The sequence below is a fragment of the Syngnathus scovelli genome, chromosome 16 (genome assembly GCF_024217435.2).
Source record: "Syngnathus scovelli strain Florida chromosome 16, RoL_Ssco_1.2, whole genome shotgun sequence".
Classification (NCBI taxonomy): Eukaryota; Metazoa; Chordata; class Actinopteri; order Syngnathiformes; family Syngnathidae; genus Syngnathus; species Syngnathus scovelli.
This window is the reverse complement of record NC_090862.1, coordinates 6,496,496-6,518,156: the sequence shown is the minus strand read 5'-3', so window position 1 is coordinate 6,518,156 and position 21,661 is coordinate 6,496,496. Positions and strand designations below refer to the sequence as shown.

General features: G+C 43.6%; 7 protein-coding genes across 7 annotated transcripts in view; all 7 read right to left on the bottom strand.

The window, feature by feature from the left end:
- Positions 1 to 151: 151 nt before the first annotated feature.
- On the bottom strand, positions 152 to 1,142 carry LOC125983925 (hemoglobin embryonic subunit alpha). Its single transcript, XM_049745653.1, has 3 exons — positions 975 to 1,142; positions 691 to 898; positions 152 to 336 (listed from the first exon to the last, which is right to left on the bottom strand). The coding sequence occupies exons 1-3, from the start codon at positions 1,067 to 1,069 to the stop codon at positions 208 to 210; spliced, it is 432 nt and encodes a 143-aa protein (XP_049601610.1). The 5' UTR covers positions 1,070 to 1,142; the 3' UTR covers positions 152 to 207.
- A 387-nt stretch (positions 1,143 to 1,529) lies between these two features.
- On the bottom strand, positions 1,530 to 2,320 carry LOC125983903 (hemoglobin embryonic subunit alpha). Its single transcript, XM_049745629.1, has 3 exons — positions 2,157 to 2,320; positions 1,880 to 2,087; positions 1,530 to 1,747 (listed from the first exon to the last, which is right to left on the bottom strand). Exons 1-3 carry the CDS (start codon positions 2,249 to 2,251, stop codon positions 1,619 to 1,621), a joined length of 432 nt encoding a protein of 143 aa, XP_049601586.1. The 5' UTR covers positions 2,252 to 2,320; the 3' UTR covers positions 1,530 to 1,618.
- Positions 2,321 to 3,292: 972 nt separating this feature from the next.
- LOC125983899 (uncharacterized) lies at positions 3,293 to 5,024 on the bottom strand. Its single transcript, XM_049745624.2, has 2 exons — positions 4,376 to 5,024; positions 3,293 to 4,292 (listed from the first exon to the last, which is right to left on the bottom strand). Exons 1-2 carry the CDS (start codon positions 4,561 to 4,563, stop codon positions 3,731 to 3,733), a joined length of 750 nt encoding a protein of 249 aa, XP_049601581.1. The 5' UTR covers positions 4,564 to 5,024; the 3' UTR covers positions 3,293 to 3,730.
- A 451-nt stretch (positions 5,025 to 5,475) lies between these two features.
- Positions 5,476 to 6,652, bottom strand: LOC125983924 (hemoglobin subunit alpha-1). Its single transcript, XM_049745652.1, has 3 exons — positions 6,485 to 6,652; positions 6,201 to 6,408; positions 5,476 to 5,704 (listed from the first exon to the last, which is right to left on the bottom strand). Exons 1-3 carry the CDS (start codon positions 6,580 to 6,582, stop codon positions 5,576 to 5,578), a joined length of 435 nt encoding a protein of 144 aa, XP_049601609.1. The 5' UTR covers positions 6,583 to 6,652; the 3' UTR covers positions 5,476 to 5,575.
- Positions 6,653 to 7,708: 1,056 nt separating this feature from the next.
- On the bottom strand, positions 7,709 to 9,212 carry snrnp25 (small nuclear ribonucleoprotein 25). The gene is made up of 5 exons (XM_049745647.1): positions 8,951 to 9,212; positions 8,502 to 8,592; positions 8,118 to 8,223; positions 7,960 to 8,034; positions 7,709 to 7,869 (listed from the first exon to the last, which is right to left on the bottom strand). The coding sequence occupies exons 1-5, from the start codon at positions 9,155 to 9,157 to the stop codon at positions 7,812 to 7,814; spliced, it is 537 nt and encodes a 178-aa protein (XP_049601604.1). The 5' UTR covers positions 9,158 to 9,212; the 3' UTR covers positions 7,709 to 7,811.
- Positions 9,213 to 9,608: 396 nt separating this feature from the next.
- hcrt (hypocretin (orexin) neuropeptide precursor) lies at positions 9,609 to 9,962 on the bottom strand. The gene has a single exon (XM_049745654.2). It carries the CDS (start codon positions 9,960 to 9,962, stop codon positions 9,609 to 9,611), a length of 354 nt encoding a protein of 117 aa, XP_049601611.2.
- Positions 9,963 to 10,765: 803 nt separating this feature from the next.
- The window catches only part of LOC125983826 (inactive phospholipase C-like protein 2), a 45,242-nt gene continuing 34,346 nt past the window's right edge, over positions 10,766 to 21,661 (bottom strand). The window contains exons 21-25 of the mRNA XM_049745460.2: positions 17,366 to 19,846; positions 15,311 to 15,514; positions 15,153 to 15,228; positions 13,113 to 13,222; positions 10,766 to 11,918 (exon numbers count right to left, since the gene is read on the bottom strand). Coding sequence (XP_049601417.2) covers positions 11,535 to 11,918; positions 13,113 to 13,222; positions 15,153 to 15,228; positions 15,311 to 15,514; positions 17,366 to 19,846 — 3,255 coding nt within the window. The 3' untranslated portion in view covers positions 10,766 to 11,534. The remainder of the gene's footprint in view (positions 11,919 to 13,112; positions 13,223 to 15,152; positions 15,229 to 15,310; positions 15,515 to 17,365; positions 19,847 to 21,661) is intronic.

Genomic DNA, 21,661 nt, shown 5'->3' with positions numbered 1-21,661 from the left:
TTTCTAATTCCGCGGAATAAATATTTATTGAATGCATATTTTTCACTCAGACAAAACAAACCCCATACTTTTTTTACACTGCTTTTTAATAGTTATTAAAGATGCAGACATAATACCCCCCCCCCCCCCTCAAAAAAAACACATAACACAATTGCTCTTGATCTTTTATTGAATTAAATCATGTCGGGTTTGGTGTGATTCAAATGTTTATCTGTACTTGTCACTAATGGCGAGGGTCAGGTTAGCCAGGAATTTGTCCATGCAAACATGGACCTCTGGGGTGAAATCCTTCGGGTACAGCATGGCCATCACCACAAGGATGCAGTGGGACAGAATCTGGGTGTGGAAAATACATGAAATTTATTAGATTAAATGTCGCTTTAATTCATTTAAATACATTTAGTATGTACACAACTCTACAAAAAAACATCCTTGTCTGTCAAATCCCTATGATTAATTCATAAAAGTTTAATGTAGCCATGATGAATTTAAAAGATTAAAATTTTGATAAATCATGAAAAAGGCAAAGTTAAGACACACAGTAATGATAGTATTTGATTTTATCTGTTGCTATAAATCCAACAAAGGCAGGAAAGCTCCATTCACTTGACCGTTACCTATCGCAATGTGACAACTTCAATGACTAGGCTCTTTTCAAAAGCATCAAACGAGCATGACGGGTGTGCAAACCTTGAAATTGGCCGGGTCCACTCTCAAGGTAAAAGCATGCAGCTCGCTGAGGCCCACCAGGCCGTCGGTCAGGTTGTCGAGTTTGCCAATGGCATCGTTGACACCCGCCATGATCACCTGGCCATGCTTCTTGACTGAAGGGGAGCCCGGTTTTACGTCCTTCCAGTGGGCAAAGTAGGTCTTAGTCTGGGGGTACACAAAGACCATCCTGCAAAGACAAACAAACCCGGCGTTAAGGAATCCTCACATGACGCGTGTCTCATCCTCGCCGGCGTCGTATTTACCTACTCAGGGCCTCGTTCCCGATGAGGTCTGCCTTTTTGGATGCCAGGCCCCAAAAGGCCTTGACTGTGTTTTTGTCCTTGGTGCTGAGACTCATCTTGGCACTTAGAATAAAAGCTGAACGCCCCGATGGGGGCAAATTGGAGTCTTTATATAGAGTGTGGACTACAGGCCCACCCTTGATATGATGTGTGTGCCTGCCAACTGGATGGCATCCAAGTGGTGCAGACTGCAGAAGATACAGAGCACACCCACCACCACAAGCTTAAAAAAAAAAACACACACACACAAAAAAAAGGGTCAATTTATCATGACACTAAACTGTTGTACCCATGTGACCTCATTTCAACTGTTGATCTAAGGGACAGCTAAATGATGAAATGTAGTATTCATCAGAACATCAATTAGGAAGTATCGATGCAAAAAGCATGTAGAATTTGATTTGCTTATTCGAATTGAGATCTTGCTGATCAGACACAGACACATGCACACACACGTGTAAAAATCCCAATGTGGAATCTGTGAATGTTTCCAAGCCAAAAAAAAGACACAACAGGTTCATTGTTGCTTTTGATCGTTTATTGCAGTTGAGCCCAACAGAGAGCAGGAGAAATGCTTTGAATCCGCTGGGCGTGCTTGAGGTTGTTTATCTGTACTTCTCAGCGATGGCGAGAGTCAGGGCTGCCAGAAACTTGTCCATGCACACGTGGACCTCCGGGGTGAAATCGGTCGGGAACAACATGGCCATCACCACAAGAATGCATTGGCTCAGAATCTGAGGAGTAAGAGTAGAGAAAATGGATGGGAACTTAATATGGCCATCAATTAAAATCATATCAAATTGAATGATACAAGATGTCAATTTGACAGCCTGAATGTGGCAAACGGAAAAAATGAGTGTGCCCACCTTGAAATTGGCTGGGTCCACTCTCAAGGTAAAGGCGTGCAGCTCGCTGAGGTTCAGCAGGCCGGGTGTCAGGTTATCGATTATGCCCACGGCATCGTTGACACTTGCCATGATCACCTTGCCGTGCTTCTTGACCTGAGGGGAGTTTAAACCCAACTCCTTCCAGTGGTCAAAGTAGGTCTTAGTCTGGGGGAACACATAGAGCATCCTGCAAAGGCAAACAAAGTTAAGGGAACGTCACGTGATGCAGTGTCTCGTGCTCGCCGGTGTCATTTACCTGCCCAGGGCTTCGGCTCCGATCACGTCGGCCTTTCCGGCGGCCTTGGCCCAGAAGGCCTTGACCGTTTCTTTGTCCTTGGCGGTGAGACTCATCTTGGTGCTTTGGATAAAAGCTGTATACCCAAATGAGGGCAAATTGGAGCCTTTATATAGAATGGAGACAACAGACCCACCCTTGATATGACGTGTGTATGCTGGATGGCACCCAAATGCTGCGGGCGATGCAGGATGCACCCACCGTAACAACAGAAATTGAACTTTAAAAAGGTTACAGCGGGTGAAACATGTAGCAAAAACATTGACCCAAAGAATCATTCATTTTGAACATATAAATTTACTGAGTTGGAGTGTGTTGGTGATTAGCAACTGGAAAACTTTGTGGAAAACTTTGTGCAAAACTTTGGCGCTACTGTCGCGGGTTTTGTTAGCAAACACTTGGCAGATGTACGTAATACTCTTATCAGCTCACATGCACTGCACTTAAAAAAAAAAAAAAAATCAGATAAGAGTCTTCTTTTTTCTCTGTGGGGATGCAAACAGACTTTTGAGTTGTTCAAGCGCTAACAAAGCCAACAATAATTGATTGAAAATAAATTAAATAAGTAAGTAAAGTAAATAAATGCATATAAATTCATGGAGTGGAGGGGGGGGGGTATTTAGCTTCTACTTAGCAACTTATTTTATCCATCATAACTTTAGGTCAGCTCACATGCACTGCACATTAAAAAAAAAAAATCGGATAAGTATCTTTTTTTTTCCCTGTGGGGATGCAAACACACTTTTGAGTTGTTCAAGCGCTATCAAAGCCAACAATAATTGATTTAAAAAATTAAATAAGTAAATAAAGTAAATAAATTCGCATAAATTCATGGAATGGTATTTAGCTTGTCCTTGGCAACTTATTTTATCCACCATAACTTTAGGTAACTTAACTTTTTGTTTTCATATGCCCTCTACAAGAGACCTTATTCCAAAGACCGCCTTAAAATGTTAACGCCAATTTAACATTATTTATCTTTAAAAGGAAAGCAATATCTTTTGAGTCATGAAGTCGTAATATTCCAAAAACATTTTGAAGGAAAAAAGTCATTGTAGTCTTGTGAGAATATATTTTTTTCCAACATCAATACGACATTATGTCAAGTCAAAAGATTTATTTCAATGTAATAGCTGAACATAAAAACAAATGTCATCTTTGGCTCAAAAACATTTCGATTGGATGGCAAATAAAAACTTCTGTCATCCATATTCTGATGTTCTCTTATCTGACTTTGGGCGAGGCCCCATCCACCCTCTACTAGTCGCCAGCCAATTAAAAGAAAAAGAAAAAAGTTTAAAAATTAAGGATGTTTACGCTCTGCTACCCTCTACTGGACATCACTGGACTATACATCAGAACATAGCAGACATTAGAAAAAAGTATTTAGTCAATGACAGAATGTCTCGAAATTAAGTCTTGAATTAAGTCCATTCAGGACTTGGATGCTATAAAGTCATAAAACACATGCAAAAAAAAATTGTAGTGCAACTCAAATATTTTTTTTGAAAGTAGTTGGAGGTCTCCAAACGAGGCTAATGTGTTTGTTGGGCCTCAGTTTGCTCCTGAGTGATGGGGAATTCCAGGGAAGCCCTGAAGACAGGGGGAGCCCCCTCTTTTTCTTCCGCCATCGGCTCTTTGGGCTCCTCCGGCATCGGCTCTTTGGGTTCCTCCGCCATCGGCTCTTTGTGCTCCTCCGCTACCGGCTCTTTGGGCCCTTCTGTGATGGCCTGCTGAGCCACCGGGGCGTGGATCCGCAGCTGTCCGTCCTCCATTAGAGAGCAGGACAGTCCGGAGAGGTCCAGATGAGGCGAGAGGTCGATCCTCTGCTTGAAGCCCACCTGCGAGGCCGCTGAGGAGGCGAAGGAGGCTTTGGAGGATGGAGATGAGCAGGAGTGGCTTTCCTGAGCACCCGCCTGCTTGGTGGCCATCACCAGCAGGCTGCGTCCCTCCAGTTTGACGCTGATGTCGCCGGGGGCGTACCCGCGGGCGTCCAGGGTCACCAGGAGGTCGTCGTGCGGCGAAGCCCGCTGGACCTGATCCTGCCGGACCTGAGCCCGCGTCTCCTCTTCTTCGGCTTCATCTTGGTCGCCCATTCTGAGTACATAGAAAAGACATCCAACTTTATAACAACAGCTAACTTTCATCCAACCATCTCTCATATCTCCTCAATGACATACCTGAGGAAAGTGGAGGCCAAGCGGGGTGAATTAAAGAATCCAGATCCATCCTTGAAGAAACTGTCGGCCAGCCCAACTTTGCGGGTGAGGAGGTCCTGTCGTAGCGAGGAAAGGGGCCACAGGAGCCCTCCCTGGTTGAAGAAAGGGTCATCGCCAAAGAGGCTACTCAGGGCTGCGTGTCGGGACATGAGGTTGCCGTTCTGGAGCTCGGGTGGACGTCTTGTTCCTTCTCTTCTTGAGCTTCTTTGTCTGGCTGGTGTGGTCACTTCTCGCCTTGATATACCTCCACTATGAGCACCCGCCCCCCCTTCTTGGTGCTATTTCCAGAAGATGAGCTCAGGGCTGCTCCCATGTGTCACCCAAGGAAGGGATACCCTGGGAGCCGTCAGATGGCTCAGCAAGGCTCATGGCGACATCTTGTTTGTGTTTCGACTGAGTCACAACAGGTGGCGTCAAGACAGAAAAACTCCCCCGTTAGACGGCATAAGAAAAATGCTAGACAAAGTAGCATCCACTTTTCAAAGTTGTTTTTGAAACAGAATGTTCTAAATTAAAAGCGACATTTAAAAAACAAAAAGCTTCCCCCTCGAAGTCTTACGAGTCATTTTCAACACATGCGGAGCGAGCAGCTGTCAAATGACTAACAGCTGGTGGCAGCTAAGCACAAATTTAGACAAACACATTTAGGTTACAAGGTCTCATCGCCGCCATCTTGAGGCATGACCTCAGTACATTGGCGTCCGCCATGCTAACGTTACAAGAAGCCAGCGTCACGGCTATTTGCGGCTTGCACCAAAAGTGTGTGAGACGTATTATACTTTTCCGGTTTGTTGTTTTTCAGTCCTTTGAGGTGACATAAAATGAACCCAGAGGTCTATTATTAGGTTTTGAAACTAGGTATCATTAATTCCAGTAAAATTAAGTAACAATTAATTTGAGATGATCTTATTGTTATTTCAGTATAATATTTTTTTTGTGTGTTCTGTGTGATTTCTCTGTTTTAACATATTATAGATATGACGAGGCGATGTGTACAAATGTTTTTTGCCACTTTGAAATTCACAAGCATTGTATTAAAAAACAGTCCAACAATTTTAGGCTTTTTTTTTTTTTAATTTTGCTTTTATTGATGACAAGCACACAGTAAGGACATGCTGCTGCTGCTGCTGTCTGTTTTCTTGGGGACTGTTTTCCGCCCGTTTATCTGTATTTCTCGGCCAGGGACAGAGACACGGCGGCCAGGAACTTGTCAATGGACACATGCACCTCGGGGGTGAAGTCAGCAGGGAACATGTTGGCCAAAACCACGAGAATGCAGTGGGTGAAAATCTGTGAAGAAGAGCATCGCACCATAAATTACGTCGCCAACCTCATTTCATTGAGTGCATAATGCTTCATTTTACAAAACGAATTTACAGATACAAAAAAAGTGGATTTTTGTGGTTCTTGTATTTTGTTATTCACTACAACAAATATTATTGTTTATCTGGTTATACCAATAAATGCTCTTCCAACAAATTTTTAATTTTTTTTAAGAGGGAAACTATCACTACAATACTTAATATTATATAATATTTATAATTTTAAAATATAATTTTATGATTACTTAAGACGACCTTTGGTGTGCACGGCCTGACCACCAGAGGGCAGTATAGTAAAGTCGAGAAGACAAAAAAGTTAATCGCTATTGTGACATGTCATGTTTGTTGTTTACCACAAAGCCTGAGGGCTGTATGTGTACTATTGTGATTATTGATATTTGCTGTTTTTTTTGTTGTTTTTTTGCATGAAGTTAAGAGAAGTGTGTCCTGTTTGAAATACGCACCTTGAAGTTGGCGGGGTCCACTCTCAGGGTAAAGGCGTGCAGCTCACTGAGGGAGAGGAGACCTCCCTTCAGGTCATCGAGCATGCTCACGGCGCTGCCAACACCGTTCATGATGGCCTTGCCGTGAGTCCTGACGGGCTCGGAGCCGGGGCTCAAATCCTTCCAGTGGGCAAAGTAGGTCTTGGTCTGGGGGTACACAACGAGCAGCCTGCGTGAGAAGAAGACACCAGTGAATACAGACGCAGATGGAATAAGGCAAAAATATGTGTTGAAACGATATCTACCTGGACAGAGCCTGCGTGCCGATTTCCTCGGTCTTTGGGGCGATTTTCTCCCAGAAGGCCCGGACGGTTGCCTTGTCTTTCTTGCTGAGACTGGTCATCTTTGCAGTTGCTATGAGAGCTCTGATGCTACTGAAGTTTGACAAAGGGCTTTTTATAGGCGACAAAACCCGGCCGCACCCAGAAACGCCTCTGATGAGATAGGCTGCTGTGCGATGACCCGAGAGATAACGCAATATCTACTCGTTGAGCCTCGCAGTGACACTTCTCATCTTTCACAGCAACATTTTGCAGAAAGGAAAGTTATTATGAGCAAATTTAAATGAGCTGAAACTCACCTATTCGCTGCTCATTGTATAGTTAGATACCACATGAACCATATAGAAAACCTAAATATGCAAAATTTGAAATGTGGCCTCATCGGACTACCTGTCTTTGAAATACACAACAATAATGTAGTCACATTTATTTACTGTTGGCAACATACCTAGTAATTAATGCACTAGCAGGGGGGTTAGCTACACATATATACATCCATAAACACATACAAATAGTTTGTACATGTTAAATACAGTAATATTCAAATATTGCATAAACATAAACATTCTTTGCTAACTTTGTTGTGTATTTCAAAGACAAGGGCAATTCGATTAGGCCAGATTTCCAATCTTGGCACTTAACGCTGCATTTACTTTATTTCCAGATTAAGACTTGCATCTTCTTGGAAGGTTTCTTATCTGTGCTGCAGCTGCCAGGGGAGGAGCCACCCAAGTGACACTGCAGATAATTCCACCCTCTTTGCAGTGTGCTTTAAAAACTAATTGGCATATAATTGATGAAATTGATGCTTTTCTGCTTGACATTTATTTACTGTTGGCAACATGCCTAGTAATTAATGCACTAGCAAGGCAGTTCAAACTTTTTTAGCTTAAGGGTCGCATTTAATTTTTAAAATAGACGCTGCAGATCATGTGTTCATTATTTCATTATTCATACTTTTGGAGTTTTTTTTAGATGCAACGGGTGCATTGTTACAAAAAAATGCTGGGCAACTGTGCATCGGAGCAATTTTGTTGACATTTAATGTAACTCAGTAAACATGAGTGTTATCTCAATGACTCCTCCCAAAGTCGAGCTGATTCTTGAGAACGCTGGTGCAACTAAAAGGTGTGGCGGGGTAGATAATACTATATAAGAAAAATATAAAAAATTCAAAGGGGGCAGAAATAAGTTTAAAACTTTATTAAATAACAACAAAGTATAACTATAATAAAAAGAACAAGCTACATATGTACAAATAAGGTCAGAAATCTGAGGGGCAGACAAGCATTCACTTCTTCCTGAGCCTCTTCATGAACGTCACCTCATCTCTGTTCCTAATCCCATAGCTGCAAATAAATAAACATATAAAAAATGAATAAATGTCAAATATTAAGATTAAAATGAATAAGACACAAACCAAGTTTTAATTCACTTACTCTTTCAGTCTCATGCAGTCATCTTCCAATTTTTCCCCCTGAAACACCAAATTATAACTCCTCCAAATGTACTTCCTGAAAAGGCATTTTATTATTAGTTTACATCTACTGTATCATGTATTTATGTAAGATGCCAAAAGAGCCATTTTATTTCTTACCAGCTGATGTGGATCACGCCACCTTCACGCTGCTGCTTCAGCTGAACGAACCTGCGAATGGCTTTCTTCAGGTCCAGCACACTGGCGTCTTGTACCACCACGATGGCTAAAATAAAAACATCGAAACAATCACCACCAAATACTATATTGCATTTAAATAAAATAGATAAATGAAACTATAACTATATAGAGTTGTATTGTATTGTAAATAATTCTTATGGTAACATAGTGTATTGTATTTTTTTATTCAAATAATAAAGGGCTATATAGGAAAAATTAAAACTTTAAAAAAATTACTTATCTATAAAAATAATAATTAAAAAATTTGGAAGAGAAAAATCCAAATTCTATCCATCTTCAAAACCATAATTAAAATATACTTACGCATTATTTCTCCATCAGCCTTTAAAACCTTGACAGTCATGGCCTGGCCGTACTCCAATGCAATCTGAGAATTGATTTCCTCCAACGTCACCTAAAAAATTGGGGATGGATACCTCATTTGGTTTGCGTGGTATTTTTCCTGGTGCCTGGAGACTTGCCCATGCCTGATGTAGGCAAATTGTTGCAAATCCACCGTTAATTTCCATTTGACATCATAGACATAATCTCCTTTAATCTCAAATTCTTTCCTTTTATAATCGCCTCCAGGTCTGTTAAATTAGGATTATTTAAATCAAGATAAAATCACTGGTGAGTTGTATTTAAAGAGAAATAATAAATTCACAATATCAACAACATTAACAACAAGATGCATGGTATGACAAATTGTTTCACAAAAATTAACAACAATTTATATTATTTATCAAGGTGTTTGTTTGAAACAAACGTACCTGAATGGGAAGATCGCAGAGTAATGGATCTTGTACCAGGTGAGCGAGTCCCTCCTCAAAAATATCCAAAACGTCAGCGTGAGTTAAAGACTCCTCATCTTCTTCTTCATCCTCATTAGCAGCAGCAGTCATGTCTGATACCTTTTGCAATTCTTCTTCATCCTTTACTTTTTGTTCTACAGCGGGAACATCGCTCGGCTCCTCCATTATAACGCAACATTGATTTGTATACAAAATGTGTACGTTGTAAATTAAACGCCGGCTAAAAACAGTTGTTCGTTAGTAAGGTTCCGCACAAATTTTGTTCCGAGACATATTTACTCACGGAAAACGTTTCCGTTTATTTTAAATAACAAAGAAATCGTTGTGTATATTATTGTAAGTTAAAATATGAAAAAATAAAGCAGGAGGCAGTCACTAAAAAAATGTGTACTATATAACTTTGGCCAAAACCGACATTGCATTAGTAAACTAGCCACCAGAAGGTGCTGCAACTGCACAAAGCTTGGCATTAGAATAAATGTTAACTTTTTAAATTTGACAAAACAAATTACAAATTAAGACACAACAATAATAATTGCTTTAAATGGAAGTAAAACTTTAATCATCCGTTTTTATGAGACATTTAGGTAATCTCGTGTCTTGCGTTTTCCAAATGTTACGTCCGCCCCTGCATGTGGCCCATCAAAAGGTGAGGGCGTGCCGTCAGAGGGGGGGTCCTCAGTCTCTGGGCCCTCCTGCCCATGGTGAGGATCCCGGCGGCTTGGTTCCGTGGCTCGTGCAAGAAGTGCTGCAGGCGGCTATCCAAGGCACCCTCATCTTCCATGCGCTTGCCCAATGTCAGGATGCCGGCGGAGGCGTCGGCTGGCCTGTTCCTGACCCATCCCGAGCGACAAAGCAGCAGGTGCAGGCGACACACCTGCGACGGCTGCCTGCAGCATTCGTCGGACACGCTGTCAGGGTCGCAGCAAGCCAAGTGGGGCAGCAGCACCAGCGCCAGCACCACAACCATCACCTTCTGCCGAGGTACACACATTAAACTACTAGAAAACTACAATTATACAGCACATTAAACAGAAATTAAATACTGAATTCCAAACGTGGGGATGGTGAAATCAATTAGTGTATTAATTTAAAATTAGTAAATTTATGCATTTAATTTTAAGATATATGAAAACGTAAACAAGTAATCATTACATTAAAATAAAAAAATAAAAAATATTTTTAAAAAAATCTACAATAATATATTTTAGTATAAAACATTATTAAGTATTTAAACGATGCGAAATGTATCTAGAAAAATAACAACTGCTTCCGTATTTTACCTTGTTGGCTGCGCTTGACCCAGGTAGCATTTTCAGTTTGAAGTTGAACCACATCATCTTCTGGCTGCTCTTCGGGGGAGCCCAAGCCTCTTGCTTTTATACGGCTTTGCGCCCAACGTGACAAAAGAGCCCTCAGTTTTGCTCATCTCCCTGCCATTAATTAAATCTCCTTGACCAGATCATCTCCAGGACTCTTGGATCCGGTGCAGGTATTTCTTTGTGGTGGCGGACCGATGGCTTATTAACACATGCCACGATGGCGAGTAGTGAGGGAGTCGGGCTAATTAGCCGCATGCGTACTCTTATTTAAATATCAAGTTGGCCTTTCTTGAATGAGATGAAGCTAATTGATAAGGATGCTTAATTGGCTAATTCCTTCACAGTGGACAGATGAGACATAGCTGGCTTAGACGTCACGTTCTTGTTTAATGCCATCGGATGGACGAATGAGGCTGAAGCTCATTTCATACGAATCAGAAAAAGAGAAACATTTAAAACAATGACACCAGTTTTAATGGGTCACGTCAATGAGATTTTACAGAAGCCACACTCACCTTGCAGTGAGGCTGTACGTTATTTTTTTTTTCACACATATATCTATTTTTTTGTTTGTTTTGTGGACCCTGGGTGCTGTGGCGCGGACCCGTAATTCCCTCATTGCAGTCAACCCATGCGGCGACTGTCCAGACAATAACATAACGTAGAATTAAAACTTTGCGGAAAAAAAAATAGATAGAACCACAAACAATTAGAATCAGTCCTTCTTACATTTTAAATAGTTCACATCAAGAGTCACTATAATTTGTGTTGAGTCATATTTTCTGATTGTGGTTGTTGTGATGTTAAAACTAAAATCAAGGAATGATTCTCGAAGTGTTCCTCAGGGCAAACAAATATGAGGACTAAAAATTGTGAAGAAATAAAAATGCAGAGGCAAAGTGTGACCACGTAGGAAAGCGGTCATGAGGTGCAGCCTGTACCCACAGAGTAGAAGAATAGAAGGTGTGTGGGAAAACGATGACACCCCGAGAGAGAACTTTGGAGACAGCAGAAGAAGAAAACGTGTGAAGCGTGAAAGTGAACATTTACATCTTCTTCTTCTGCTCTCTCAAGTCTAACCTTCACACTTGTGTTTCACTCCTAGTGCGGCGGGTCTTCCTCTTCATCATCTGCTTTTCTTGACCGCTCGCCTCCAGATGTTTCCCCTCACCTTTTTGATCCTCTCTCGGGTGCTCGTCTCCGTGGGCACAGGCTGCGGGTCAGCAGTGTCCCGGTCCGGCCGGCTCGTCGCTGAAGGTCTCCTTCTCCGTGATTGAGTCCAATGGTCCGGCTGCTCTTTGCTGCTCAAACTGGAAGTGTGGCGGCAAGGCTGGAGGGGGCGTGTAAGCAGGTGGTTTCGGAACACTTTGGAACAGTGGGAGTGGAGAATGAGCAGTCCAAGATTGGGGTTGCGAGGGGGACGGCAGCGGTGAGGCCTTGGCCTGAGGCTGCGTCGGGTGTTGGTGGAGATAAGGCGGGTGATGTTGCAGCTGAGGGGAGGCCGCGCCATTTTTACTGAGGCCGCAGGACTGAGCTGCGCAGTGGATCTGACGGAGAGTATCCAGTGCCTCATTCTTGGCGTGCTTCAATAGGTCCGCCTGGCCCTACCACCAAACACACACACAAAAAAAAACAATAAAAAAATCTGCCACAGTTCCTTTAGTGTCATTACCAATAAAAGCCACAAGGGGGCAGTGTTGCACCGTAAACACAAAGAGCGTTTGCCAGCTTTTCTCAATGTACTCATATGTGAAGGTAAACTTTTCTGCTGGAAATGAGACTACATGGAACACGCAAGAATGAATAAGTCATGTATTCGAACCCCCCCAACCCCCAAACAAATTATGTAAGTTGTGACTCAGCGGGCATGAAATACGACGGCGACAAGCTTTGCCTCTGGAGCGCGATGGAAACACACTTGGGTGCAGTCACTGTGCGACAATCCACGGGGGACTAAGCTTGCAAAATCCAACTGCTTTAGCCTCATTAAATTGCTAATCCCGCTTCTTGTTTGTCTAAATCAAACAGTCTGTTTAATAGTGGCTTTTAAATAATTTGTCTCATTACAATTAATGGCAATTTTTTTCTTAAAATGCAGCAAAATTACAAATAAACATCGCATTACGTCAGTCAAGTGAACTGAGATAGTTGTTTGACCTAAATCCAGCCTCCATTAAATTTAGTAGGAATATCAAAGCTGGGGAGACTCCCCAAAAAAAGCCTCCAGTAAGTCAAACAGGAAGTCTGGCATTTTGGTTTGAATCTGTCATTTGATTTTTCCTTCCAGGAGTTCTTTAAAAGCAAACTTGTGGCCGAAATATATAATGGCAAAATGACACACTTGATCGCTACCCCCTGCAACCTGCAATAATGGGCCAGCCATTTGGATGTTAGATTCTACTTTAAAAGGAAAATCGAATCCTTCGTTTCTTTTGTATCATTTGAACAAGGACACTTTAGAGAAAGAATGGCGCAGAGGCAGTCATGTTTGGGAACATCATGTCTTGCCATTAATGCTTGCCAGCATTCTTGAACTACTCGAGGCCATTTTTTGACAGAACGCAAGAGTTTGCCTTGATTAATCACCAAGCGGCTTGTTTGCATTCTTTGCTAGAATTTATCATCGCTATGTGTCATCAAACGCTGTTCAAGAAAATGTTGAAATGCTCGTCAAGTCTGTGTTTTTATCAAAATAGTCCAAGAACAAAAAAAAAATTACAGTACACTTAACATGCCATGTTTCTCATCTTGCTGAAATTAGAAAGGATGGAATCAAAAGGTAGCCTGCTTGTGGTCACCTTGAGCACGGTGATGTTCCAGGCGTAGCTCTCCATGGCCTTCTGGAGTTTGCGACCCTTCAAGCCCTCCTTGACACCAATGCGGTGCAGGTCCTCGTGGAAGTCCAGACCTGCACATGTTATCAACAGCATGCAATTTAATCATTTGGGATTTTTAATTATAATTATTTTTTTGTTGTTTGGACTTTTCTTTTTTATATTCAAAGCTGCTTAAGTGCATTTAAAGCAGTTGATTTTCACACTGCCAATCCGCTGTTTGAGAAAAAAAACGAAACTGACGCATGCTATCTTAGATGCTATTTTGAGCATATGCCTCAGGCTACTTAAAAAAAAAAAAAAAAAAAGACACAAGTGGCCCGCAATTTGAACATGCTTCTTTACAACATACCACTGAGGAGGAAACAAAATCAAACAAATCAATGCCACAACACGGATGACACAAATCACCGACAACTTTGACCTTCGGCGACGCTCGACGGGCGCGTTTAAGTCGGAGACGGATGGGCACGAGCACAACCGAGTGCGTAATTGGTCTTTAAAGCTGTAAACATCATCTCATGCGGCGAGGAATCTGAGGTTTATGTCACAAAAATGCTCTTCTCCTTGGCTGAATTGGGCCTTTGAGCTAACCTAAGTGGCAGTGCGGGCGGGCATGAGCACGCCGGGCGCGAGTAGCCTCAAAAGGCAGCTTATGTTGCTAATAACTGTTGTGGGTTCGGAAGGAAACCTTGCTACCGCCACAAAGGACATGAATTCTAATTAAAAAAAGGCTTTCCTTTAAATATCTTCCTTTAATGAAGGCAAAATTAGAGCAGGTGGTATCTGGAAAAGCCCCGGTGAGTCTCAGCTGCATGTCCGGCTAAGTATTAGCGATTCCTCGTGCCTTTAGGGAGCCAAATCATTCCACACCTCCCCATTTTCATCAACGTATCGCTACTTGACCGGCCGAATGAAACGAGGACGTCAATAACCGCCGCGGACCACAAGTCGTGATTGCCGAGAGGATCGTTCATCACTTGATGTCAACTTGCCATTTTAATCACGCGTTTGGCCGAATAATGAGCGTATTGTGTACCGTGTGATTGTCAGCGGCCGTCGTGAAAGAAGGCTGTGTTCAAAGAACTTGGAAATAGAACATTCAAAATGCAACTTGAATGACTTTTGTATCCCCCAAAGAACATTTCTTTGTTGCCACTTGGTAGTTTATACGATGTGGGCTGTAGTGCGGCGAATCTGATATAGAAAACAATGGAACGATTGATTGATTTCTTCTTCTGGTTCCATTTTGAAATATAACCAAAACCAAATGACATCACAGCCGCCTCTTTGCTATGCATATAAATGGCAAAATAATTGATTTGTGAGTGGATGAAAGTGAGCGCACTCAACTCGCTGAGTTCATGAGGTACATCCTAGCAAAAACTTTTAAGTCGACGCTAGCAGTGAAACTTTGGAAGGATTTTTTTTGCCCCCCTCTCCCCAGTTGATTCATTATTTGTTAATTCTGCCTTTTGCATTAAAACGGCATCTCCACCTCGAGCCGTTTCTCATATTAGTGTCGACTCTATGGCTGAAGCCTATAAATCAACAGCCCCCCCCCACACACCTCTCCTCTCCTGAAGAGCTTTTCATCCCCCACACGCCATCACAGCTATTCATTTCCCCGTTTGCTTTTCTCTCAGCTGCAGGCCCCTTTGTGAAAATGAGTATGTGCGCATTGTGTTCACCTGCCCACCGACATGATCGACACTCAACGTCGAGCCTCGTTGTTAGCGGCTGCGGGGGCGGAGATACGCGGCGAAGACAAAAGGCGCCGGGACCTTTACGCCGACAGGATGCGAAAACGGACAAATCAAACGTGTCGTCGTTCGCATCTATTTACAGACTGTCGGGCATGTTAACCGGGCTTCTCTTTTTTAGTTATTTCATAACGAGACGGCAGCCAGGTAGCTCAACGGCGAGATCTGGTCTGCTTATTGCTGAAGTGCCGCAAGTGGTTACGCAACCTGGCTCAATCCTTTTGTTTGCATTCATACCAACCTGCGCGCTGTGCTTGCACAAGTTTGCAGTAGACGCCGTCTGCCGATTCGATCAGCGTTCTGCTCGTCTGGATCATCTAGCGACAAAGCAAATCATATCTGGTCATATATATTAAACATTAAAAAAATACTTTGGAGGTCAACACTGAAGTTGCTTACCATGTCGTAGGCGTTGAGCACCTTGCGCAGCAGCTCGGGCACCAGACCCTGAGCTTCCATGGTGGGGTAGGTCTCGCTCAGGTCCACTGTCACCCGCAGTGAGCGCTCGCTGTTCATCAGCCAGGTGGACACGGTCAAGATGCACTGCTTCATGTTGGCGGCCGGCGTCAGACCGCAGAGCTCCTTGAAGGACACCATGGCGTTCTGGAAAAGACATTCCAGATCGGCTTATAGAGCTTTCCTCCCATTCAAAGGAGAATTCTCATTCAAAGGTGCACTGACTGAATCTTCCGGCTTGACTCACAATATCAAAACCATCACGCAGTCTTTGTGCGCAAGCCATCAGTCACTTCGATTTAAATCACAGCCGGAAGAACAAACCGGCCGGCAAAAACAAAGCCAGTTGATGAATAGAGGCCCGGAAGCAAACAAACTTTTGAGGCAACCAGGCTGTTTGGGGGATTTAAGAACCGACCCACGCTCGCACACTGTGGGAACCGTCTGTTTCCCCGGGCTGGACCGGCGGAAAAATCCGCTCCACATCCCAAGAGGACGTGCCGTGTCACCGCGGCACCTTTGAGGAGAACAACAATGCCATCATCTGGATGCCGAGTTCGGATGAGCACCTCAACGAGCCGAGAGAGAACAACTTAAATGGACGAGGGAGCGGCGCATAATTACAAGTGCCACCATTTTACATGCGTCCCACTGCGCTTGTAGAGCTTCCCTTATTTTGCACTTGTTGTTTATTTACTTCAGTTCATTCTGCAGTGCAATACAAATCCACAGTAGTGTTGCGAAAGCCAACAAGAGGCTTGTGTTTTTAATTACGCCCTCTCCACCCTTCCCACGTTTCGCCAATAGAAGCTTTGTGTTCCCTTAACAACACTTCTTTTGTTTTTGTTTCGATGTATCCCCCCCAACCCCTCTTTAACGGGGGAATGGCATTGCGAGGTGTATGTCAGATCAGCCGTTTGGCTTTGTGAAAAGGCAGCCAACTTTCTACAATCATTCAAACTGAAACAATATGAGAGTTGCTCTTCTTTTTAGCGCCACCTACTGAATTGGAGTAGTATTGCAGACTTTTTGCCACCTGGAAACTTTGCAATAAGAACAAAAGGATTTTAGCACTGTAATAAAATATTTTGGCAGTAATTGATACTTTTGAGACAATAAGCATCAGATGATTATAATTTTCTTCAGTTTAGGACTTGAGCTTTGCTTTGGTGTTTCACAAAAGAAAGCCACACGGGGACGTGGCGGTTGATGCCATCTGGGTCGCTGGCTCTCGGCCCGGCGTCGCAACCTAGATCCATGTGGCAGGTTCCACGCAACCGGCCACTACAAAGCTTTTGCCAGCATATTTTGAGTTTACATATAAAAGAGCTTTTTATTTATTGCGCAACAACTTCCTCTCATCTTTTATCTTGCCACATCAAAAACGCACATTTCCATTTCAAAAGGAAACAAAAAGGCGCCAAGTGTTGTTTGATCGGGTTAATGTATCGTCTATTTCTAATTTCCATGTCAACAAGATTGACATTCCGTGATAAATGATGCTGTCCATTTTTAACCTGCACTGGCGGAGACATTTATTTGTGCTTATTAGTCAAATTTAGGCACCGGAGGAGTTTTAAAGTCATTCTCGGCGTGCCTAGCAACGTGCGGCCCATTAGCGCTGGCTGCTAATTGTCCCTCATTAATGATTACACTATTCATACACCGCCTAATTGCATACCATTGTCGCAGTATTGGCTCTTTCTTACGCAACATTAATGGAGCGCAATTAGCTGCGCGGCGACGGTGAAGTGCAGTCGGAATACTTCACGTCAACTTGGAACAACCACGTGGAGGTACTTAGCGAGGAAGGAAGTTTGACATTGTCTGGCTTAATGTAGCAGTTCAAATAATTGATTCTTTTTTTCTCAATTAGGGCATATTTCTTAGACGCTAATGCTCAGTCAGGATGGCTTTATCCTCTGACAAGATTTATTATTTTTATGTCATCTGCTAGATTACAAAAGACGACAAAACGTTTGATGGCTAAATCCTTACCTGTACATTTTCTCGGAGGTCCGTGGCCTCCCGAAGTGGTTGGGTGGATGCTCGGAAAAGTTCGTCCACCACTTTGATCCCGGTGGTCTTGGTATTGGTGTATTCGCGGGCCTTGCGACCTTTCCTGACTGAAATTCCTCTCTTATGAGCCTTGCCGCCTCCCCGTCTGTTTGTGATGGCGACGTGGACGAACAGCGTGGTGTTGGGTAAGAACTCTCCCGTCAGCGACTGTAGCGGGACGTGCCTGTACCCGGGCTGCAGGCACTCAAACGGGATGGTGTACTGGCCGATGAACTCGTCTCCGATATAGTCGTCGTCCAACACCACGAAACGCAGGACGGCCAATTCGGGTAAATTGATCTGGAATTCAAAACTCTCATCAAAAATGGGGTTGTCGCCGTTTTGGGACACGGTTTTGGTTCTTTGCTCGGCACAATCGGCCGGGATGCCGTGGATCTCCACGTATATGTACGGTTCCACCACGTCGCCCTTGGCCGCCGAACCGCGAGGCTTGGGGAGGTTCTGCCCGCTGATGACTTTAATGTGAAGGAGCTGGGCGGAAACCCCGGGCAAGGAATCCCGAGCGTTGGCGCTGAAGTAGGACACCTCCTCTCTCATGATGGCCGGCCTCAACACGTAACCGCAGTTACCGTTTTGTCGAAACCAGCCGAGGTTGAGGTCCATCATCAGGCCGGGCGTCTGGTAGTTCATGGCGACGATTTGGCAGCCGCATTTCCAGAAATCTTGCGGGTTCATGTTACTGGCGTCGATCCGCATAGGGGTGGGGTAAACCCTGGAGAGGAAACGCTTGTTGTAGCAGACAAACTCCTCCGGAAACTCATTGGCGAATCTGTTGGCGTCGACCTCGTTGAAGGAGCAAATCTCCCAATATTTCTGGTCCCTTTTTGACGTCTCAAAGTCTCGGAACTGGACCGATTTACAGAGAGACACGAGCTCAGAGAGCTCCTTGCATAGACGGAGACTTTTACAACCGTTTAGTTGGTCTCTATCTTCTACTCCGACTCTTCTGGACATTTCGAAACCTTCTTCCTCTTCCGTCACATCACCTTCGGGTTCTGTGCAACCGTGCTGGAGTCTCTTACCCTTGAGAAGGATTTTCCCTTTGAGTGTCTCAGGAGAGGGCAGGTAGTTTTCCTCTTTGTTGGGGGAATCCACGTACAGTTTGTCCCCGAGAATTTTTTTCATGTGTTGGGCCATGACCTTCTGCTGTGAGACGGAGCAATGAGCAACTAAGCAGAGGATGAGCGGATACTCGGAGCTCTCAAACGCATATTGGTTGACGATATCCAGGACCTTGGAGAACGCCAGCTGCGAGGCCACGGAACTACCAACGTACACCACCGGCTCATTATCGGGACCGTCCCAGACGACGACCTCGATGCTGCGGCAGCCCATCCTCAGAACGCGAATGTAACTACTGATGTCGGAGGAACCCCAGAAGTGATCTTCCAGAAGAGAGGCATTATGTGAAGAGTTGATGTAGTAGTGGGACAAGGGTTGAGTCATATCCTGGCACACCCGCTTGTGCTGCGGGTCGAAGATGTGGCACTCGGACGAGAGGAGGTAATGCGTGAAGCCATCGATGGAGAGGTAAATCTGTTCCCTGCCTTCGGCCGTGGGCTCGTATTTTAGAACCATATCCCTGCACGAGTCCTCCGTCACACCTTCTACACCTTGCTCCACCTCCACGAATAACATAAGGTCTTTACAGTCCAAGTACTCCTTGTTACTGGAGTACTGCATCAGCAAGAAGAAAATTTCCGGACGCGTGCAAAGCTCGCAGTAGGCCTCCACGAATGTGTCCATGTTGATGGCTTCACCGTATTGGTCTTTGGCTTTCTGGAGTTCTTTGAATTTGAGTTCTATCATTGCCTCTTTCATTCCAGGGTTGAGCCCCTTGATGATTTGAGTGGCCCTGAAAAGATCAATGTGTCCGTCTTTTTCCATGTCCGCCAGCTCAAAGACCGAGCTGATCCAAGATGTCCGTACGCTGGGCTGGCTGGGCTCCACCATGTCGACGGTGTGCCTGCCGTAAGACACAAGGTATCTCAGGCCCATCACCCAGGTGGTGACCACGTCGGCCGTACTGGCAACCAAATCCAGCGACTCGTAGTTGTCCCCGTAGATGATGGAGAAGGCGCACTCATCCGGGAACTGATCAGAGAGCCCGTTGCTGCGAAGGACCGGAGTCTTCTTCCCTAATCGGACCTCCTTAATGCTCTTGATCTCCAGCTTGGCCTTCTCGGAGTCCTTCTTGGAGGGTTCCCAGCGGAGCCAGTGCATGTCCGGATCCAGCAGGAAGTATCTGTTGTACATGCGCGAGTTGGAGCGCACCTTCTTCATTTCGCATCCTTCCATCATGAAGGCCATGCACGCCGCTGTGCTGTTGATCTTGCGGTCGTTCGGCATGGAGCTGAAGGAAACTGTCTTTTTCCTCACTTGCCTCTGTTTGGACCCATCCTGTCAACAAGAGAGGGATTTAAAAAAAAATAATTAACAAGACTGCACTTAAAACACAGCATTATATTAATATTAAAAAATTATATAAAATATAAATAATTTATGTAAATATATATATATATATATATATATATATATATATATATATATAAATTAATATAAAAATATTAACTAGACTGCATTCGAAACAGCATTAAAAAATTATATAAAATAGAAATAATTTATGTATATATATATATATATATATATATATATATATATAAACTCTGTAAAACGAAAAGCACACCACCTCAATGCGACGTTTTGAGCAATGTGTTTTGATGCGTCAACGCTAAAATGTGCAGCGGAGAAGCAGATTTCAAGGTGCTTGTTTACACCGTGCGTCTCGCGCGGTCATTGCACGATGCCGTTGAGAAAAATTCATCGGCAACAGACGTGGCGACAGAAGCGGCCGGGGGTGAGAAAACCAGTGCAGACGGTGAGGAGGCCTTCAGAGTACCCCCCCGGTCCCGCTGGTGCGATCAAATCACATCAAGGCGTCAGAGCGTAAAAATCAGAGATTTGCTGTCCTGAAATTTGTAAGATGGAGACGAAAGACGAATAAATTTGGTCATGATTCCAAATGACCTTACAGGTCATCGTCAAACCACAACCACACGTCTCTTGATCACCCCCCCCCCCCCCCTCAAGCTGCCACATTGAACCCAAGGAGGCCATCATTAAACCCTAATAGAAAAAAAAAATCTGCACGTTCAGAAGCATCTGTTTGGTAGAGAGCAAGAAAGAGAGGTGACGTGGATCTATGCTAACAAGATTTATTTGCAACAGGGAGATGGGGGGGAGCGGGGGTCACTGATGGAGACAGAGTGTGTGCGAATTTAATGAGTTTAATAACTTGATTTGTTTAGATGTTTTAGACATGCTGTGCAATCTCAATGCCAATAAAGCAAATTAAATCACACTGAGGAGAAAAACCCTCGTGGAGGAGGAGGAGGAGAGACACAGCTAACACTTACGGCAGAGGCTACGGCGACTAAGCGTGTTTATACTGGATTTTTCACACATGAAGGTTTAATTTACAGGGGTGGATCTAAAGGCTGTCCGAAGATGACACAAATACAGAGAAGATAAGCAGCTCCAGCTCAATTGTATAGAGTGAAACATCAAGGTTACTCCGCTAAGTGATTCAGCGCTCTCACCAAATATGTTGCTGCAGCTGTTACCGAATGGTCTACTATTTGTTTCGATGCAGTGAAAATATATATATATATATATATATATATATATATATATATATATATATATATATATATATATATATATATATATATATATATATATATATATATATATATATATATATATATATATATATATATATATATATATATAAAAAAAAAAAAACAGGCAGGTTGATTAATTGTGCGGAATCGATTGATCGATTGCTGACACGATGGATGGATGGGTGGGTGGGTGGGTGGGTGGGTGGGTGGGTGGATGGATGGATGGATGGATGGATGGATGGATGGATGGATGGATGGATGGATGGATGGATGGATGGATGGATGGATGGATGGATGGATGGATGGATGGATGGATGGATGGATGGATGGATGGATGGATGGATGGATGGATGGATGGATGGATGGATGGTCTCGCTCATCTCAGTCTCCCATTGTGCAGCACATCCCCAAAAACTTTTGTGGTCGCTAATGTGTGAATAGCTGTTAAAGGTCTCAGAGGAAATGTGTAAAAAAAAACAAGTGTGACTGGATCGTGCGGACATGCCTCAACACCCGCCCATTTATTTATTTA

Coding starts and splice junctions, on each gene's coding strand:
- LOC125983925 (XM_049745653.1), bottom strand. CDS start 1,069: ATGAGTCTCAGCACCAAGGACAAAAACACAGTCAAGGCCTTTTGGGGC. Junction 899..974: donor GGGAACGAGGCCCTGAGTAG/GTAAATACGACG, acceptor TTGTCTTTGCAG/GATGGTCTTTGTGTACCCCC. Junction 337..690: donor TGGACCCGGCCAATTTCAAG/GTTTGCACACCC, acceptor TTCCACACCCAG/ATTCTGTCCCACTGCATCCT.
- LOC125983903 (XM_049745629.1), bottom strand. CDS start 2,251: ATGAGTCTCACCGCCAAGGACAAAGAAACGGTCAAGGCCTTCTGGGCC. Junction 2,088..2,156: donor GGAGCCGAAGCCCTGGGCAG/GTAAATGACACC, acceptor TTGCCTTTGCAG/GATGCTCTATGTGTTCCCCC. Junction 1,748..1,879: donor TGGACCCAGCCAATTTCAAG/GTGGGCACACTC, acceptor CTTACTCCTCAG/ATTCTGAGCCAATGCATTCT.
- LOC125983899 (XM_049745624.2), bottom strand. CDS start 4,563: ATGTCCCGACACGCAGCCCTGAGTAGCCTCTTTGGCGATGACCCTTTC. Junction 4,293..4,375: donor TTGGCCTCCACTTTCCTCAG/GTATGTCATTGA, acceptor CTATGTACTCAG/AATGGGCGACCAAGATGAAG.
- LOC125983924 (XM_049745652.1), bottom strand. CDS start 6,582: ATGACCAGTCTCAGCAAGAAAGACAAGGCAACCGTCCGGGCCTTCTGG. Junction 6,409..6,484: donor GGCACGCAGGCTCTGTCCAG/GTAGATATCGTT, acceptor CTTCTCACGCAG/GCTGCTCGTTGTGTACCCCC. Junction 5,705..6,200: donor TGGACCCCGCCAACTTCAAG/GTGCGTATTTCA, acceptor TCTTCTTCACAG/ATTTTCACCCACTGCATTCT.
- snrnp25 (XM_049745647.1), bottom strand. CDS start 9,157: ATGGAGGAGCCGAGCGATGTTCCCGCTGTAGAACAAAAAGTAAAGGAT. Junction 8,035..8,117: donor GGCGTGATCCACATCAGCTG/GTAAGAAATAAA, acceptor ATGCCTTTTCAG/GAAGTACATTTGGAGGAGTT. Junction 7,870..7,959: donor GACTGCATGAGACTGAAAGA/GTAAGTGAATTA, acceptor ATTTATTTGCAG/CTATGGGATTAGGAACAGAG.
- hcrt (XM_049745654.2), bottom strand. CDS start 9,962: ATGGTTGTGGTGCTGGCGCTGGTGCTGCTGCCCCACTTGGCTTGCTGC.